The sequence below is a fragment of the Coturnix japonica genome, chromosome 4, assembly GCF_001577835.2.
Source record: "Coturnix japonica isolate 7356 chromosome 4, Coturnix japonica 2.1, whole genome shotgun sequence".
In the NCBI taxonomy this organism is placed as follows: Eukaryota; Metazoa; Chordata; class Aves; order Galliformes; family Phasianidae; genus Coturnix; species Coturnix japonica.
Genome location: NC_029519.1, coordinates 44,738,747 through 44,759,770, shown reverse-complemented (window position 1 = coordinate 44,759,770; position 21,024 = coordinate 44,738,747). Strand labels below are relative to the sequence as shown.

The 21,024-nt window shown below is 42.1% G+C and overlaps 1 protein-coding gene across 5 annotated transcripts in view; it reads right to left on the bottom strand.

Moving 5' to 3' along the window:
- The window catches only part of SLC4A4 (solute carrier family 4 member 4), a 216,657-nt gene that overhangs the window by 183,262 nt on the left and 12,371 nt on the right, over positions 1-21,024 (bottom strand). For 2 of the 5 annotated variants that reach the window (XM_015861475.2, XM_015861477.2), the window contains exon 1: positions 5,654-5,756. The exons of 1 other annotated variant lie outside the window; for it this stretch is intronic. In XM_015861475.2, coding sequence (XP_015716961.1) covers positions 5,654-5,685 — 32 coding nt within the window. In that variant the 5' untranslated portion in view covers positions 5,686-5,756. Of the gene's footprint in view, positions 1-5,653; positions 5,757-21,024 lie in introns of those variants that run through there. 2 more of the 5 variants (XM_015861481.2, XM_015861480.2) reach the window with 2 other exon arrangements.

Below are 21,024 nucleotides of genomic sequence, written 5' to 3'. Positions count from 1 at the left end.
TGGAGTTTGTGGCAAAGAGCCTCAGGAGAGACCCGAGGCCGACCCCTAGGATTTTGGAGTCGAGCATATAAAGGGTCTGAGGAGCGCTACACTCCAACTGAGAAGGAGATCTTAGCCGTGTATGAGGGGGTTCGGGCTGCTTCTGAAGTAGTTGGGACAGAGGTTCAGCTTCTTCTAGCACCTCGCTTGCCAGTAATAAACTGGATGTTTAAAGGACAGGTTCCCTCCACCCATCATGCTACTGATGCCACTTGGAGTAAGTGGATTTCATTAATTACTCAACGAGCTCGAATGGGAAAACTCAGCCGTCCTGGAATTCTAGAAGTGATCATGGACTGGCCTGAGAGTAAAAAAATTGAAACACCACCTACAGAAGAGGTATCACGTGCTAAAGAGGCACCACCATACAATGACTACCAAGAAAACGAAAAGAATTTGCCTCAATTCACAGACGGATCATGTCGTATTGTAGGGAAGCATCGCAGATGGAAAGCTGCTGTATGGAGCAACACACAAGTTGCAGAGGCCACTGAGGTAAAGGAGAATCGAGTCAATTTGCAGAGGTAAAGGCTTGTCTCAGCTGGCTTTAGATGTGGCTGAACGGGAGAGGTGGCCAATGCTTCATCTTTATACTGATTCATGGATGGTGGCAAATGCCTTATGGGGGTGGTTGCAACAGTGGGAAGATGATAATTGGCAACGAAAGGGTAAACCTGTTTGGGCTGCTGAACTGTGGAAAGACATTGCTGCCCGAATAAGGAACATTGTTGTAAAGGTGCGCCATGTAGATGCTCATGTGCCTAAAAGTAAGGCTACTGAAGAACATAAAAATAACCATCAGGTTGATCGAGCTGCCAAAATTGAGGTGGCTCAAATAACTTGACATGCAGCACAACGCTCGCCAGCCTTTATACGCACATATCATTGTTGGTCGCTACCACAATCCGATACACTCTGTAGCGAGCGACAGGAGAAGTGAGATACCGACCATGCGATATGATCATCTCATTTAGGACTCATATCGCGAGGTCACGCACCGGCATACACGAGGGAGTATGTGGTTTACACTAATTACGGCACCACTTCGTGGCTGCCTTGTTATTCCCATGATTGGGGGGTTGAAACTGCCCGCATATTAAACAGCAGAGGTCGACACCCTAGGAGGAGGGCGATTTGGCAATAAGTAAAATATGGTAGATGGCATGTGCAGGTTGACACAACTTTATCGCCCACGAATCCGCAATGGTAGCGTTAATGTACCACCATGGGAGGCCACCACTGGTAGGCTCCGAAACATACCGCAGTACCATGCTACCGCCCGAACACCATATTAGGGTTGGAAGCTCGCTGTCGCTGGCCACTCCGGAAAGAATTGAATCAGATAATGGGACCCATTTTAAAAATGGTTGATTTTTAGTTCAAACCGTGACACGGTGGAAGCTAAGGGCAAGGACTGTGTGGTGTTCTGCATGCAACAACAAGGGCTGACAGCGGTGCATTGCTGAAAAGCACCTCAGAAGCCATTCATCTGCAAACCGCTTTTGTGGCCAGGCTGACACATACAAATTAGAGATGAAGTGTGCAATTGGCCTTGCATCTACTGCCTTCCAGTAAGTAAAATAAATCCAAGGCATTTTGGACTAAGACTAACAGAAATTAAGGCACTGTATCCAATAAAAATGTGCAGAAACAATATCTTCTGCCTTAAAAACTAATAAACTTAAGCTTCACCTCAACATTTATGGAGCAATAGAGACGACTGTCTCGCGACAACATTCTGTTCTCAGGGCATGACACTGTATTGACAGATATGAAGGGACAATATGTTCTGGTGGAGCATTTTAAGAAAATAGTAGTGCTGTCAAAGGGCAAGCTTTCATTTTATGCTTACAAAACACCAGAATAAAATATTTCCTTTGGAGAATTTCGCACATCATTTTATTAATATAAACAGACGAGGATTATCTCCATCTCTCAGAGCCTTGAACTTTTTGCCTGTGCTTCCTCGCACCATGTTGTTCCCCATCTCACAGCTCCTTCCCAGAAGAGGAGTGGGTATCCTCTAAGCCCCTCTTTATTTCTCTGAGACTAGACCATTTACTTACAGAGCTCATGACTGCAGTGGAACAATGAGTTGCCTGCCAGGGCATGATTTTTTTTCCTCATTCTCAGTCTTGGTTTTGTTGGCAAAAAAACGGACAAGGCAGGCCACCCCAGAAGCTTACAGGTGGCCCAACCAAAGCCAGGGTAAAACACTACGGAACTGGGAGCCAAAACAACACGAGGTTGAGAGCATGTCATTGGGTTCAACAAGGAATGCAAGGAATCATAGCTTGCACAAAAGGGTTTCCAGAGAAACATTACAAGGAAATGTATGGTTAACCTCTCCTGACAGCACACAGCTGCCTCCTATTGTCCCTCACTGAGCATTTTGCAAATCTCTGCCCCAAAAGAAAAGGCATTGTCACTTGGGTCAGGCCAAGGCAGACTGCCGATCCAACACAGCTTCAGAGGCAGCAAGACAGTGCTGCAGCAAGTTGGAGAAAATGGTATTACCAGCACTCAGAACAATGTCTTCTGACTTCTTTTTTCCTGCTCCCTGCCTATCTCACTTTGTGAGGTTAAGCTCTGACTTCCTCAAGACTTACAGAGATGATGGGGAGATTCCAAGGGATATTTATTGTTGTTTGAAATCACTTCAAAGGACCCTTTTTTTCCCCCCTCTCTTGTATTAATAGATGGAATGAGGAAATTGGTTTGGATTTCATACTTGCATATGCTCCCCAAACCCATGCTTATTTAAAGATACTCGTCCTAAATCAAGCCTGCTTCTATTAAAAGGCTCCTACTCCACACAAGTGCTCACACCCATGCCTTTCCACTTCCACACATATCTAGAAACCCATGTTCCAACTGGCAGCCAGAGGTGCCAGAAATAACCACAAGAAAGCCTGCCACGAAACCTCCAGCCAAGTTTTGAAAACCCAGGCACTTTACACAAGCATCTATGCTTAGAGAACTTCATCTGAAGTTAACCTGAACTCAGTCTTATAAGGTTTGTGTATCACAGATCACATATTAAAAATGTAAATGCAAACACTTTTTTTCCCCCATAAAAACGTGCAGGATAGCAGCTGTTTTATGAGCCTGATAGCACATACTTCCAGCAGCGCTCTGACATTCTTGCCCCACTTGTAGTAGCTAACGGCTGTTTTTCATTCTTAAGACTTCTTTTTTTTTCCAGTGGCTATGCTACAGTGAATTTGGAAACTGCATTAACATTCAGTTACTACATTCCCAGGCTTCAAGGTGGAGAAAGAAAATATAAGGAGGAAGAATGACAAGAATACCGCTGGCTGTAAGCCAGTTTCATGCTTCTTACGTTCTCTCACCTGCACTACAGCTGAGAGCAGCCCTGAGTGCTTTCACAAGTTGTTTCACAGCACAAGGAATAAGGAAAGAGAATGTTTTGTCCTAACACAGTGTTTTCTGGCTAGATCCCAGTCACAGCCTCCCCTTACATCTGTGCTGGGAATGGCAGCAGGCACAGCTTGCGACTGGCTGCCCAGAAAAGACCTAGAGAGTGGGGCAACAGTTTCTGCAGAGGTTGAGCTTGGTTTTCTCAGCAAGCTGCACTTGCTGCACTGTGTGTCCAGTAGGAGCAGCCATCTCAGCTCTCCAGAGCTCTTCCCCAGCCTGCCATCTCCACCTTTTCCTTTTCTGTGGTGGGAACAACACTGTGGGTACTTAGGCTTCCTCACTCCACAGAGTAACACTGGCTGATACCAAACAGAAAGTAGAAAAGGGACCTCCTCAGATTGATAATTAACCATTAACTGCTTCCTATATGACCTCCTTTCTCAGTACCTGGCACTTTGAAAAGTCACTCACCTTCTTGTACTGGCATGTTACATGCTATTGTAGAGAGAAAAATGGGCATCAAGTTTACTAGAGGCACCTACTTTTGGTGTCATCATCTCCTCCTTTGGCTGACAAAACCTGAACTCTACTTTTCATGTGTAAACATTTTCCACAGGAGAAGGAAAATATTTGCTGTATGTTTAGACATGCCCTCATTGTCACACTTATAACAATCTATCATATCTTATCAAGTTGCACATCTTCAGCACGTAGACGGTTTGTGACAACATGTTTAGGAGGATTTCAAATATGGGAAAGAGAATTACTCAAAGATATATTTATCACAGAATGGCTTGGATTGGAAGGGACCTCAAGGATTGTCAAGTTCCAACACCCCTGCCACAGGGGTGGGTTGTCAGCCACTAGATCAAGTACTAGATCAGGTTGCCTAGAGCCCCATCCAACCTGGCCTTGAACACCTTCAGGGGCAGGGCATCCTCAACCACTGTAGACATCCTGTTCCTGCACCTCACTGCTCTCAGTAAGAGACTTCCCCGTGACAACTAATCTAAATCTCCCTTCCTCCAGTTTAAAACTATTCCCTCTTGTCCTATCATTATCCAACTATGTAAAAAGTTGATTTCCTTCATGTTCATAATCTCCCTTTAAATACTGGAAGGCCACAGTGAGGTCTCCCACAGCCTTCTCTTTTCCAGGCTGAGTGAGCCCAGTTACTTCAGCCCGTTCATAGGAGAGGTGCTCCACCTCCTCTGGATCCTCTCCAACAGCTCCACATCTTTTCTATGTTGGGAACGCCAGGCCTGGATGCAGTACTCCAGATGGGGCCTCACAAGGGCAGAACTGAAGTGGACAATCACCTTCCTTGCCCTGATGGCCATCCCTCTTCTGACTGAACTTAGGATACCATTGATCTTCCAGGCTGCAAGCAGACACTGTTGGCTCACATTCTGTTTTTCATCAACCAGAACCCCTAAGTCCTTCTCAGCAGGACTATTCTCAAGGAGTTCTTTTCTCAGTTTGTATACATATCTGGGATTACCTCAACCCAAGCACAAAACCTTGCACTTTGCTTTGTTGAACCTCATTAGGCTCACAAGGGACCAACAAGGGATCAACAGCTTCTGAGAGGTACAGACAGACACACAACCCTTCTTTTCCTAACACTGTACACACTATCTTGCTACCAAAACATTCCAGGGAGATGTTATGCCACTTATCTTAATAATTTAAGCAGATCAAAAAGTTGGCTCAGCAAGAGCATTTGCCACTGACAACAAACCACAACACTGATGTTATCCAAGAAGCAACTCCAATATGCTAGCACAGGCAAGACAGATCATACGTAGGATAAAAATGAACATTCATGAAAATACTCTGTAATCATCAGCATAGCATCTACTAAGCAAGCAGCAACACACACAGAAAAATGGACAGGTTTCCACTGGATGTTTGTACTCTTTAAAATGTGTTACAAGGCATGAGGGTTAGTGGTCACTTGAGAAGACAGAAGAACTTGCTTTCAGAGGATTCTTTAGCTTCTGAGACTGTCTAAAAATCTCTCCTGCATTAAAACATGAGAACCTGGAGCAAAAGAGCTTACACCTGAGAGAGTCTTGTGCTGCTCGTATCTTGTATCAGCAAGGGAGATGGTGAAATACTAAGCCTTTCATGGAAGGAAAAGGAAGCATTGGGAGTTCTGACTAGAAATCACTGCATCCCTCCCAAGCGATCCTGCCTCTCAGCACACAGTCCTAAGGCTGCACAGACCTACCTCCAGTCAACCCACACTTCCAGCTGTTCCATTGGGTTCCTTTAGCAGGAATGAAAAGGGTTGTTCAGTGGTTCACCTTCCACATTCACTCCAGCTCAAAGAGAGCCAGAGCCCGGGAAGCATTGTCCATGCTCAGAGCAACACTTTCTAACTTCTGTTACGGCATTTATTCTGGCCTCCTGCTTCCCTCCCCTCTGCCCCCCCAAGTGAAAAGGATCAAAATAGTCTTCCCCTGTGACATTTTACTTCTTTTGACCAATCAACTGTGGCAGCGTCTCTGTTAAAGCCACTGAGAGCCAGGCTAGAGCAGCAATGCCAGCCAGCATTGTGGTAAGCTCAAAAAGTAGGTGCAACACTGCAAAAACTTAATCTTTCTGCTGCCAGGAAAGAGGGCATGGGGTCTGGAACAAATACAAATATCCCACTACTACAATTTATCTTGCATTTCCCTTATGTGTAAGCTGAGCCCCTCACCTAGTGACATTGAAACTAATATGTGTCAGCTTTCTGTCTGTGGTCCAAACTTCCCATCTTGGGGCTGACTGAAGATGGTCCAGCCTTCTCTCTTGCCTCTGGGAAGCTTTCCACAGCCACCTGACCCTTTCACCCCACTCACTTCACTTAATCCCTTCCCTCATGTATTGCTCCTGGAAACATACACAAACCAGCTAAACTTGCTTCTATCTGAGCCCTATCTACAACCCTATCTTGGGACCCCATCACCTTACCACAACATGCCCACATACGTATATGGACACGGACAAGATCAGAGTCTGCTTCAGGTTGCCAAGAAGTATAAATGTTAATTAATGCAGTGTGCTGAGGGAAAAAAGTTGAGTCCAGATGCAGAAGATGACCAGGTCACCCGACAAAATGAAAAGGAAAAAAAAAAAAAAGAGAAAGCAACACAGGTGGTGCAGAGAGCCAGACGGTGGATCTCGCTAGCCCTGTTCCTGAGGGAGGAAGAATTGGCTTGGAGGCCATCCTGCCATCAGGAACCACCAGTCCCATTCCTGGTAAGGTCTGGCACCACACTGCCTCCTCAGGGTCTTAGCACAAGCAATTTAAACAGCAGACAGAACAGAGCCTGCCTATTTTCTGGATGTCTATAAGCACTGAACACATCTGCAGCATCAAGGTTCAGCGATCAATTCTACACCTCTCCTTCCTGTTTAGTGTGTAAAGATTGACGGTTCTGCCTATTCTGCACAGCATCTATACCTGCCTTCATCCTGGTTCTGTATGCAAAAGCAAGTGCTTAACTACTGCCTTAAAATATAAGGAGTGCCTTATATATTGAGATACGACTACATTAACACCTTGCAGACAGCTTTCTCTGAACATGAAGTACACCTTATTTCCACTTCTACCTAAATCCACCACATACTTTACTTGGCAGATAGTTCTCTGAGTAGACAGACAAACAAAGCACATTTGCTTTCCTTTTTAAGGCATGTATAAGAGATACAATAGAGAACCTGAAAGCTGTTCCCAAGGGAATCCAATCTCTCCTCCATCTTGGACACCGTAAGCTTTCTGGAAATAGTATAACTTCCAGCATGAATAAACTCAAATAACTTATGGCTGAAGTATTTCTTTAAAAAACAAAAGTTGCTGTAGTAACAGCTTTGTCTATAGCATTAGGATATTACTGTACAGAGCTTGCCAGCACTCTGCTCTAAGACCCTGCTGTGCTGTACAAAGACTTAAAAACAGCCTCTGCACCAAAATGCTTAGTATCTGAGTGGACCAGGCATGCAAAGGAGGTGCTGTCCTCGGAGATTTATAGATGGAGGCACAGAGAAGCATTGACTTATTCATCTGCAGCACAGATGGAACAAAACCAGCTTTAACTGCACTCTAGTGCCTCACCCAGTTTCTTCTAAGTACATCCCAGCACACTTCGAGGCAATGGAAACTCATTATTAGCTTCCAGTTAAGGTTTTGAGATTTTTTCCATCCACTCTTTATAATGCTTGGATTTTCTTGCTATCATTCTGCTAGAAACTTTGGAAAGTAGGGAAACATTTTAAAACTGAATAGCTGTGATTTGAATAACAGTAAATAACAGAAATAATATTGCAGAAAACTTTGTTGTTTTTTACCTCAGAAGTTAATCAACAAATAATTTCCACAGGTAGAAAAAAAACCGCAACAAGTCTGAACACTGCAACAAGGCTTTTGTCTTCACAGAGCCACGCAGCATATAGATCCATTAGGCAGCAGTGAAATCAAACAAAAGGAAATAGCTTTTGTGCTTGCTACTTTCAAGTGCCTTTCAGGTTGTACCTTACACAGAAAAGCTTTTCTTTCAAACTCACAGGATCACCTTATCTATCTCTAAGCCTATCATCTTCAGACCGCTTTCTCTGTTACTGTGGTAATGTTGTTGTCCTTCATCTGCAGAGGCTCCCAACCCTCCTGTTACCTCACTTCCGTAATTCCTTAAGCAGTCCACCAAAACTTTCTGAGCCATTCCTACTCCTTTTCAAGCCCAGATGCACAGCTGTAGCTTCACAGAAGTATTTCTAATGCCCCAAAGCCTACTGACATAACAGTAGTTTACCAGGATCCTTATCTCAGCTCCAATGTAGCTCTTAACATGCCATGCCTTCAGTAAGGTTTCCCAAACCCCCTTCACTACATCTTCCCATCTCACACTGTCCAAATAACCTGCCAAACTTGTCATCATTAGATAAATGAGGAATAGAAGCTGTGGTGCCAGAAAGTGGTAAGCCTGATTTTGGGCAGTGCTGCAGCAGAACAAGAACTGCACAACCATGTATTTTTTTTTTTCAATTAAAGAAAGAAAAAAATGCATTTTATGGAACAGCGCTCAAGACTGACTAAATATCATCTGTTATCCTGCAACCAGCTCAATTACCAAGTGTTTTGATGTATTCTAGTTTATGAAACAGAAACATGACTGCTTTCATGCCTGGTCCAAAAGAAGTTTGTACCACCAAACTATCTGACAACATACAAGTCTGATACGCATAACATCAGCCTGATAACAGCCTGTCAGGTTATCCTATTGCTGTTGTTCTTTTCCCCCCATTGCAAAGCTGCAATGGCACTCTGATATTAACTTTGACTTAGGAAGAAAGCCAAAGCAATACTACTAACAGTCCAAGAACACCTAATAAAGAATTGAACTGTATTCAACTCAAACGTAAAAGAAAGGAGAAAAAAGGAAAAGTTAAAAACAAACCTAAACAGACGGACACTGAAGAGGATTCATCATTTATCTCTCCTTTAAGACTTAACATTATAAGAACTCTAGTATATTGGAAGAAACTTACTGTTGGTGCCTGGAAGAGGTACTATTCCAAATAGTCTGCAGCCATCATAAAAAGCAAGAGAATTTCTAATGCTTCAGCTCCATGGAAATTAATACCAGGTAGGGGAGGGTGCTTTAAGCCAAACAAAGCTATTTTTAACTGCGTATTAAAATATACGGTTTTAGTTGCTACAGCTAGAACTATTCTCAGACAAGTAATAGTAGATACTGCAGCACATTGTGGCATTGAGCACTTGGGATGCATCTTTAAAGATAAATCACAGAATAATGTACAAAGTTTAGGAGAAAGCCAATTCCATCTCTTGAGAGCCTGCTTTGCAGCATAGGGCTGCCACTGCTGAAGCAAGGAATATAGCAAGTGTCAGGAAATAGCTGTAAAGCTGTGGCTGGAATGCAGTCTGGATGAGGCAGTTGATCATGAAAAGATGCATTGGAAAGTCAAGGTAGAGCAGCAAATTATGTAAATTCAAGAACACTGCTGTCAGTTGTTCTTTCCCCTACACAAGTGAGAAGAAGGGCTCAGGTTTTATCACTGATCATCAGAGAGAGAAGATCAGCACCTGACTCTCCTTCCTCTCCCTCCCCACAAGGAAGCTATAGACCATAATGAGGTCTCCCCTCAGTCTTCTCTTCTGTGAGCTGAACAAACACCCACGCTTCATACGTCCTCCCCTCTGGACATTTTGCAGCCCTCCTTGGGAGGCTCTCTAATAGATTTATGTGTATTTTGTACACAAAAATGCACACAGTACATCCTTCTCTCCAAAATGGAAATATATGGATTTGATGAGTGGACTATTTGAGGGATAAGGAACTTGGCTACAGGATCATCCCCAGATGGTAGTGGGCAGTACCTCAGTGTCCAGATGGAGATCAGCGACAAGTGGTGTCTCTCAGTACTGGCGCAGATGCTCTTCAGTATCTTCATTAATAACACTGACAGTGGGATTGAGTTCACCCTTCACGAGTCTGTGAATGACACCAAGCTGCATGGTGTGGTAAACACACCTGAGGGACTCAATGCCACAGAGGAGGACCTAGACAGGTTTGAGAAGTAGGCACAGGAGAACCTCATTAGGTTCAACAAAGCCAAGTGCAAGGTCTCACACCTGGTTCACAGCAATCTCTGCTATCAATAGAAGCTAGGAAACCAAAGAATGGAGCACAGTCAAAAGGGACTTGGGAGTTCTGATGGGTGAAAGGCTCCAGCCATGAGCCAGAAATGTGCCCTTGCAGCCCAGAAAGCCACCTGTATCCTGGGCTGCATCACAAGCATGGTCAGCAAGCAGGTTGAGGGAGGTGATCCTGCCCCTTTCCTGGTGAGATCTCACCTGGAATACTGCATCCAGATGTGAAATCCTTAGTACAGGAGAGAAAAGAACCTGCTGGAGCATGTCCAGAGGAGGGCCACAAAAACAATCCAAGGGAAGGAACACCTTCCATGAACATGTTAACATAGGGCTGATGTCAGTGAGAAAGCTGGCACCATTCAGTCTGGAGAAGGTTCTGGGCAGACCTGAGAGTGGCCTTTCAGTAGTATCTAAGAGTGGGGAATATAGAAAAAGGAAAGACTCTTGTCATGGTTTTATGACTTTTGTTATCGATATTTCACATTGTAACATCAAGTAGTACACAGGAAGTTAAAGAGTTAATGCTCTAGTTGCATGGATCATGGATACTTCTGAGTAGATCCGTTTCAGAAAAGGAGAACTAACTACATACACCAGAGGACTTTTCATTTCTGTTTTCCATTCAGAGGGAAAGATAAAACTGTTCACAAGTCATGAGACATCCCCTTTTCCCTTTCTGCTCATCTCTGCAGTGTGTGCTCCCTAGTCATCTCACCTTCAGCATTAGAGTAAGGCATTTGGTTTCAGACACGCTCTCTCTCTCATTTTACTTGATTAACCTCAATTCCAATTATATTATCCTGCATCCCAATGACTTATTTAGTAAACGAGCTTTCCTCCTCAGATTGTTGCCAATGTTTTGCTTTTAGACCCATCTCCCTCCCCTTTCCCCGTCTCCAGGGCATGGGTCCATGCATCTCCTTGCCCCATTAGTCACAGAACTGGGTTGAACAGACTAAAAAGTTGACAACTCTTTATCAGGGTCTGTTGTGATAGGACAAGGGGAAATGGTTTCAAACTAAAAGAGGGGAGATTCAGAGTGGATATAAGAAAAAAGGTGGCTTTTGTTTTTTGTTGGTTTTAGAAACAAAACAAAACAAAACCTATAAGCATAGTGAAGCACTGAAACAGGTTTTCCAGAGAGGTGGTGAATGCCTCATCCCTGCAGACATTCAAGGTCAGGCTGGGACACCGAGCAGCCTGATGTAGTTATCATTGCAGGGGAGTTAGAGTAGATGACTTTTTAAGGTCCCTTCCAACTTGAACAGTTCTATGATTCTACAATATACTTTGCCTAGAATGAAGACTTGTACCATGCATTTTCTCAACATACTGTATTCCTCTGATTTTTGGTCAGTATCAGAGGAATGGTTGTTGAAAATCTCATAGAGGGCCTGCTACCATTCCAGCTGGATCAGAAACAGCTAACTTAAAATGACCTGGAAAGGTTCAGACTTAGACCTGTGGAGATTACTCAAAGCCCTCACTCAGTTCCACTACAGCAGTGAAGAAAAGACAAAGGGAACAATAGGCAGGAGAGAAAGCAGGGATGAAAATGGCCTGCTGAAGAGAGGAAGAGAAAATAGACCTCGAAGAAACAAACAGAAGAGGAATATCCACACTATAAGCCATAGCTTCTGCTTACTAGAGGAGGCTACTTGTCCCAGCCCTTCAGAAAAAATAAAAAATCCCTATTTGCAATAGGTGTTGCACTACCTAGATCACTTTAGCAGCTAGTATTTATAGAAAAGCGCTGTCCTCACCTCACTGGCTCTTGGATCTTATTGCAAACATTGCTTCCCTCTACTTCCACTATCTCAGATTACACACAGGCAGTGCAACGTAACGCGCCCAGGAAAATGACACTTACCCAGCTAGCATGCTACCAGCACTCCACGTATTTCTCTCAAACCCTGCCTAGAGATGGCAAGCTGCCTACACAAGTGCTGTGCAGCAGGGGATGGCAGAGGCACCTAGTGGCTAGGACACTTAGCTGGAATGCAAACAGCATGCATTTTATTCCTGAGGATGCCTCCATGTTGCTAAAGTGACCTGAACAATACCAGGTTTTTACATGCAGCCTGAGTGTCCACATCCGTTAAAACTGGGATACAGATCCATGACTCTTTTTATACAGCCCTTTTGAGAACCACAGAAGAAAGAAATTCATTTAATTGCATTGACAGAAAAGTGCAGAAAGCTTGCCCCTCTCAGTTGTTTTGCTAGTGGGACCAGGATTTCACTCAGAGGCCCTGACTTGAATTTCAGAAAACGTTCCTAAATCACCCAGAAATGCTGGCAAAGTTTCTTTAGCGTCTCTGTTCCTTAATTTTCATTGTACAAACACCAAGAAGAACTGCCCTCTCAGGACAGTCTGAGAATAAATGAACAAAAAAAGCACAAAGATCCTCAAGTGAACGGAGACCATTCTTTGCCATACAGTTCAGCCCTTCTGAAAGAAAAAGTGGGGCACATTCTTAAGAGTGCAGGTTTATTTTCTGGGATGTTTGAAGTTGTTGATAAATTTACAAGCTGAAGGATTGCTTAATTAATTCTTCAAATATTTTTTCCTGTTAACATTATTCCCTCTCCTTTATTGATTTTTTAAAAAAACATAAAGACTCTGAGGCACTGAGTAGCAAAAAAAAAGAAGAACTAATGCTCTTTTTTCCCTCCCCCTCTAAAGTCAAAAGCAAAACGCATTTTTTTATCAGCATATTATTGTCTCTAAACATTTTACACGAGCTGCCGTGGCCAGCAAATAAACACAATCTGACAAACCTCATGCGTCAAGTTAAAAATATAAAAACTCAGGTTTTGAAAACCTTTCAGCTTGCTTTTTTGAGAGGCAGAAAGCACTGATTTCAAGAATTAAGCTGTGCAGACACAAGGCTCTGGCCTCCAAGGAGACTGCAAATGTGTTATTGTTATTTGTTGGACTATTATTGGACTGCCATACTTGAACTTACAGTCTTGTTGTGAGCCTTTGATGGTAGAACCCCTGTCTTGAGGAGGTCATAGACAAATTCAGTCTCAACAGGGGAGAGACAGGAAAGGAAACAAAGACAAGGAAGAATAAAACAACATGCTCTTTCTCATGTATAGGAACTTGACTCTCACACACAGACACAAAAAAGAAAGAAATCAGAGCCCCAAAGTTTATTCCAGTCAGCTTTCTGTCCACCAGACTGCACCACCAGCCTAAATCCTGCTCACCTCCTAGCAAGAAAGTCTCCCTTTCTAGTTCTCACAGCATTACTGCAAAGGAAGGAGCAGAAAGAGCCTTTCAGACTATCCAGTGAATCTAGAAGCAATAAATTCAGTTACAAAGGTATATGGCAAAAGACAGTGATTACGGCGCCTTCAAATGGGATATAGGCACAGCAGAGCAATAACAGGTAATATAGAAGGAAAACCAGCTCACCCCCTTCCAATGACAACTCAAGAAAAGAGTGATCTCTACCCAAAGAGATGCTTCTGCCTCCGCTGCTAATCCTTAAATGAGGCTTCACCCCTTCCAGTCATTCAGGTACACTGCTTGCACCTGAGCTCCTTGGGTTAGCCACACCTTCTCACCTGGTGCTCAACCATTGGTTCAGGCTGTGACCTGGTAATTGCACTGCAGAGGGCCTTAGCACTGCAAATGGAGGCAGGGCAGTGTAATCATGAAAATAATCTGCAAGAAATGACTTTTGAGCTCAACATAAAAGAATTCAATTAGAAAAGCTGCAGGCCTCCCTGCTCTCTCTAATGTCGGTGATTCTGCCCATTCAGTCCTTGTCTCCAGGGAACAGACAGAAACTTTCAAGCTGGGAAGACTGTAGATGTCTTGCATTGATATGCTCCTCATTATTAAGCAGGGCACATTATGATTCTGCAGGAAAGGCTGGACATAAACAGTACCTTCTGGGTTGTAAATCATTAGCCAGCCTCTTGTCTTTTGAGCAATACCGTTCATATCAAATTCCTGTGGTACTCAACACCCAAATACTACTTTTCTCCATCATCCTTTTCCCTTCCAGTTAGATACATCTCTATCCTTGTTGTTATATTTTTCCACGTTCTTAGAACTTATTGTGGAAGTTACTGCAAGATCTAATTAAAAGTGGTTATAATTAGCCATGTAGTATTTCTTCTCATACTTAAGTATATGAGTAATCAACTGAAGATGGCAAAACTCACAACAGAAGGGAATTTATATGATGCAAAGACACAAGAAAAACTAATTCCTCTCAAAGCTGACAGCTAGTTGTTACATTCACAGAATTGACATTCAAATGCCATAGAGCGTCATGTGCCACAAACATCACTGGATGAAGCAGCCCAGATTCTGAAAACAGAATTCATCTTTATGAAGCCAGCAAACTTGACCACTGCTACTTTCAGACCTGCTATGTATTGTTAAAAGGTCATCAAAAACTAGAGCTCTAGGATGGTCTCCACAGTTTTCCCTAAGGTATCTTTCTACTCCTTTCTGGCATTGAAAAGTAGCAAAATTTAACTCATTTTAACAAGTATGACCTCCAAGTCCAAGTTGGCACCTAGTGAAATCAGTGGGGCAATCCACTTCAACTGAAATTGATTGAAATTCTTTGCTACTCAAACAATTTAATAATAGCAATAATTAAAAACAAAAATAAATAACTAATCAACCATAGAGTTAAGATTACTCCCCCTTATTTGACTTTGACTGACAAGGCAATTTCAGTGGTGATTCAGCGCTGGCTGGAAAATTCTCTCTGTTCTGTCAGCATGCCAGACTCCATTTGCTGACCCTGAGAACACTGCTACAAAGCTAGTCTATTCACTAAGGCACTTCTCCCAGTGTGAAATGGAGTAAAAGGTGCCTCTGGAAGAAGAATAGAGAGTTAGGCAACTAGGGAGTGCTGCTGTAGGCATGAGTGGTTTATCTTCTGTTTCATCTCTTGTGCTAGGAGAAGACTAGAATGGACAAAATAGATCTGCATAAATACACAAATGAAACAAACTGCTGGCAGGAATCTAGGGTGATTTGGGAAATTAAGACAACTGTGTTGTTACCTGGTTGCTATGATGCAATGAAAAGGAAAAAAATATATAAAAAAAAATAAAAAAATTACACTATTAAAAGCATTCATAACAAAGACTAACAAAGTAATGCTTTTTATTATTATTATTATTTTAAGATTAATCTCAGAATCATAGGGATTGGACTAGATCTCTACAGATCATTGAGTCCAACCCCACTGCAAAGCAGGCTCCCTAGAGCAGGATGCACAGGTAGATCCAAATGGGTCTTGAATATCTCCAGAGAAGGAGAATCCACAACCTCCTTGAGCAGCCTGTTCCAGTGCTCCGTCACCCTCACTGTGAAGAAGTTCCTTCACATATTGGTGCATTTTATGGCCATTTCTTCTTGTCCTGTCCCCACAGACAGGTTGGCCATGTTCCTTTGACGCCCACATGTAAGATATTTATAAACATTAATAAGATCACCTCTCAGTGTTCTTTTCTCAAGGCTGAACAGATCCAGGTCGCTCAGTCTTTCCTTGAAAGAGAGATGGCCCAGGACCTTTATCATCTTTGTGTCCCTCTGCTGGACTTTCTCCGGGAGATCCCTGTCTTCTATGTACTGGGGAGCTGCCCAGAACTGGACACAGTATCTCAAATGAGACCTTACCAGGGCAGAGTAGAGGGTTGACCTGCTGGCCACAGTCCTTTCAATGCACCCCAGGGTCCCATCAGCCTTCTTAGCCACCAGGGAACACTGCTGGCTCATGGCTGACCTGTCATCCACTAAGACCCCTATGCCCTTCTCTGCAGAGCTGAAGAGCAAACAAACTAATCAGCAAGAATCATGACAAGCCATCAAATTAATCAATGAGATAGAATTTATATATATTAAAAAAAAAAAAACACCCATAAATATATATTTTTTAAATTTTATTTTTACAAATGTGTCTTGAATATGCTGTCTAGGCTACTGCCTGCGTGGCTTTAAGGTTGTCATCCTCCCTTTTCTTCCACCATCAAGGCTCCTTATCTATCAACATTTTGCTCTCTAGTGTACAGCATTTCTGAGGCTGTTCTTCAAGTCTAGAACCTCCCTCCCCTGGTCTCTACCAAAGCCACAATTATTTCCATCCCTTAGCTGTATACATTACTTGATCTCTTTGATGACTTGTGCTGTGTTTATCCAACATTTGATCTTCTCTGATAGTAGCATAGCAACAGACAACAATTTATGGTGAATACTGTGTGAACCCTCTCCTACAGAATGCATCTATAAGTTGTCCTACTTTCTTAGATAATGTTATACTCCTTAGAACAATAATGCTAAGTCAACAAGTTATCTTAATTTTATGCCAAAATAAGAGTAGCTTAACATTATTTAAGTCCACTAGTTTTATGAAATACCAGGAAGCAGCAAGAATATGTTACAACTATTGCAACCTATAGGATTTCATCTATGACATTCAACCAATACTTCTTGCAACTCTTGAGCAGTCAGAAGATCTTACCTGGGAATCACAATGTGCTCACCACATTCTTTAAAAGGAAGATTTAAAACCTTTAGATACAGTTGCAGAAGAGTTTCTTTGAGTCCCTATGACCCCTAGGAAAAACAAGTTCCAACAAAGACCACATGGAAAATATAACCATTCTTCCCTATTCTCCATATTATTTTATATATATATATATATAACACACACATATATATATATATATATAAACACACACACACATATATATATATACACATACACACACGCACATCAATCAAAGATAACTTCATTTTGTTGGAGCAGGGTGGGTTGGCTCTCACTTTTTAGTCACTTGGTTATGTGCTGTACTACAATGGACTAAAACTGTCCTGTGAGTTCTCAACAGTGATCTCAGAGGTTATTGGTCCTGCAGGTTCAAGAACTGGAAATATCCCCTCCCATAGGCTTATAAAGTCACCCAAACCTAATCAGACTTTTTTGAAATGGAAAATAATTCTGGACACCTCTTTGGAAGTGTTCTCTTTCCTTCCTGTCATCCTTTTGCATAACTTTTTCTTCCTTGTGCTATCTATCACCTTGTGAAATAAGTAGGTTTTAATTAAGTTTGAGAAAGGAGTTCTCAAAACAGGAAGCGAGCTTTTACCAAGTGACAGCCCTGCTTTCCTTTCAGTCACTCTGAACGTGCTCAGAATCATCAGCTAAAGTAAAAGTTTAGGTCAATCTTGTTACGCCACACAGATAGCTATACTTCCCTAAAAGTAGTTCGATTACTGCTAATCTATAACTGCATATCTATATCTTCCCCCAGATAAGACCCAAGCTGCATTCTACTGATAAGTAGAACAATCCAGACATCCCTTACCAAAGCATCAAGAAAGATACGATACTTAAGAAATGCTTAGCATCCCCATTTACTTTATGACCAAGCATGCTCAGAAGTCTTAAAACAGCCTTTCTTGGCTTTCTGTAGAGAACTACCTAAAACTACAAGAGTATCCAGATCTTGCATGGTTTCCCAGACTTTACTGGTAAAACCTCCTAATCTACTAAGCAGTATATTCCTGATCATTTGGTAATTGAACCATGTTCTCCATAATCTGTGCAAGAGCCCCTGCTTACAGAAACAGTTTCAGTATCTCACCTGCAGGCTATGACAGATTTCAAGGTTTGCTTCGTAGTCCTGTGTTCTCCCTTCTCTGTAAGGGCCTACTTATACCTGCCTTTTCTTGTTCACTTATCTTCTGCCTACCCTAGACAAGTATGTTTTGGAAGGAAAAGCTGATTATTCCTTTCAGGATTTAACCTTTCACAGAATCACCAAGGTTGGAAAAGACCTACGAGATCATCCAGTCAAACCATCATCAGCTCACAAAAGGGGAAGGAAAGGTAGTAACTGTTCTAACACAGCTTCCCTCAGACCATGTAAATAAATGCCTGACTTATATAAAAGAAGGACCAGAAATATGTTCTCTGATGCATTCTGGAAATAAACAAGTTGGTTCTGTCCTTTTTATCAGATCTATCTGATCTGAGTCTCAGCAGGGTTCACTGTTCTAAACAAGCAACAGCACAATTCAGGACAATAGAGTTACAGCAAGTTATTACTTGCAAACAAACAAACAACAACAACAAAAAAAAAAAACCACGAGTTTCTTGGAAGCTTAATCTCTGATTTCACTTTTCTATTGGAATGTGGACGTGTGGACTCTGTTTTTTATTTGTTGTTTATTATTGTAGGGATCAGCTCTTGCAAGGTGTTTCATGTTATGACTTTTTACACATAAATAGAGGCTGACTTACTGGGAGAAGACAAAAGACAAACAACAAGAAAGCACTGTTAGTACTAGTAGCTAAATCTGCAACCCACAGTCTATAGTTGTAGAAGCCGAAGTCCTGGAAACACTTGCTCTGAATCTGAAACAAGATTTTTCTCCACTGTACACAGGTAAAAACATCTAGCACAAAAATGCAGGTCCAGTGATAAGGTTATACAGATTACACTGTCTCTCCTATTGAAAGACTCAATTCCAAGTCCCAGAGAAAGCCTTAGAAGAGACACAATTTCCAGGCAAGCAATTGTACACCTGCTCAATAGTTCTTTTAGACACCCATTTTTCTATACTTAGAGAACAAATGCCAACTTTATTCCAAATCTTCAGTAGATTTAAACAAGACAGAGCAAGAATGCAGCATTTCACGAGAGAAAGGGGAAGGAGACAGCTGTGCCCCAGATCCACATCTCCAGATAGCCTATCTCCCCTCCCATTCATCCCCAGTGGGAGGCTGACCCAGCCAACCGTGCATAGGGGCAGCTGCCCTCAGTGCCTACCTCTGCCCTTCAGCACCACGGTCAGCGCAGGAGGCCCGGTTGGAGCCGCCTCCTTATTGCTGCCAACCTACATGGAAGCCTTTGAGACAAGGGCATCATCGGTGCTCCCATCTGAAGCATCTACTAGGAAAGCAAATGTTTTACTTAACACCAAATTGGTTAGTATCACCTTAAACTCATTTCCACTTTATGATAGTAAGTGTTTCCCAGATTTGTTTTATGCCATTTTCCTGGTTCTCTTCTATATTATTTCCAGCTTAATAGTATTAAAGGATGTACTAAGGGTTGACTTGTATGTAATACATGGGCTTTGTATTTATTACAGATCCTAGGCCTCCTGAATACATGTGCTGACATCTCTACTTAATGACAAACATTATCAGCATCCATATGGGAAGGGTTTATAACTGCTCCAAATTTAAAAATCAAAATGTACTACATTATAGGCTTATTATATAGTTTTAATGAGATTTTAGATTACTGTGCAAGGAGGCCACTTTTCATATTGCTAAGTCTGGAAGTTTATTTACATAAACAATAGAAAAGAAGTTAAACTCACTAAGTACCATTTAAGAAAAAGGTCATTCTTCAATGCAGTTGGCCATAAATTAACCAACACAATTACCAGGAAACTCTTACAGTATGGTAAGAATTCTCTGTGTGATGCTTAAGTAAACAAGGTTGTATTGAAATGCAAGCCTCATACTGAACCACAGTGCAGTAATGACATCCCCTAAGCACATTCAAAGTTAACTTTAAGCTAAACGAAAACCAGAAAGCAAAACTGGCCATCATCACTCCAAGTCACTATTGCAATTATACTTTTATGTTATTTGTTTAAACACTGTACTGTAATTTTAGATTAGAAGATACCTTTTGTTGAAAAGCAGCCCCCAGCATAGTGCTTTGTCTTTTCTAGACCATCCTACCACTCATTCTCTGGAGAGCTCTCTGAATTACTAGCTATTCTTGAAGCCAAAGCTCAAGAAGCAAGTAGCAACTTCCAGCAGCAGAATTTTCCTGTATACAGCTTACATTGCAGAAACGCCTGAATTAACCTCTCCATCTAAACACATATGAACCCAATGTAAGATGAACTACATTCCTACCTACATCATTTCTATTCAAGTTCTGCTCAGGCACTTACTAACCAAGGAGAGCAAATTAGAACAATGTAAATTCTGGGTAGCCACCAGGACTGGGGACACACACCTGGCAACAATCCGTGTACTGCAAGGTTGGCATCTCACACCTTGCCCACTGGGGATCACCATATAATTTGTCTGCGCATCAACTCTCCCCCACCTTGGTTCAAGCAGCACCAAGAAAGCAAAGTAGCTGGCAGCATGCTGTAACAAACTGAGAAAAAGTGGTACCTTGTACCATCTAAGGCTTAGACTAAGCACTTTGTTTCAGCCACATTGTCAGCCTTCTGGCTATCGCCAGCACCTAGAAACTTTCTTAAACCTTTGAAAAGACATGAACAAGGTAAACTTTGAGTAATCCCAGTCAGGAATTTTTTCCACCAGAAATGCCATGGCTGTGAGCTGAAGAGGCAGAGCTCGCCCTTTCCTGAACTCCAAGGGGAAAGCAGCCACAAATGATATCCTCCACAGCTTTTGCTGAGAAAACAAATACTGGAAGCATGACCACATCTGAAGCGCTCTACCTCAAGAGAGTGAGCTAGCCCTGAATTAATTAAGTAAATATTTAACCCCTGTATTCTCACAGCTTTCACAAACTCTCTTTGGATTCAAGTCATTTGCACACAGTTTGCCCGAACTGGTGAATTAAAAATAAAAGAAATAAATGAAAAGAAAAACAGAAAAAAAAAAACAAAAAACCAACAGAGGCAACTCAGTCCATAAACTCATTCATTCTGTTACTCGATGTTCACAAACCAGAGGCCACAGCATTCAGTATCCTAAAACTTTTCAGACAGTGGTGACAAAACATCTTTGTGCTGGTATGTATGCATATGTATACAGATGGTATACTCTTTAAAATAATAATAAGAGCAGCAAAGTGAAATAACTATTCCTTTCTGAAATCGCACATAGTTCATTGAAACTGGACTGCTTCCAAACTCCAGTTTTAATATCTTCCTCTGACAGAATTCCATGCCT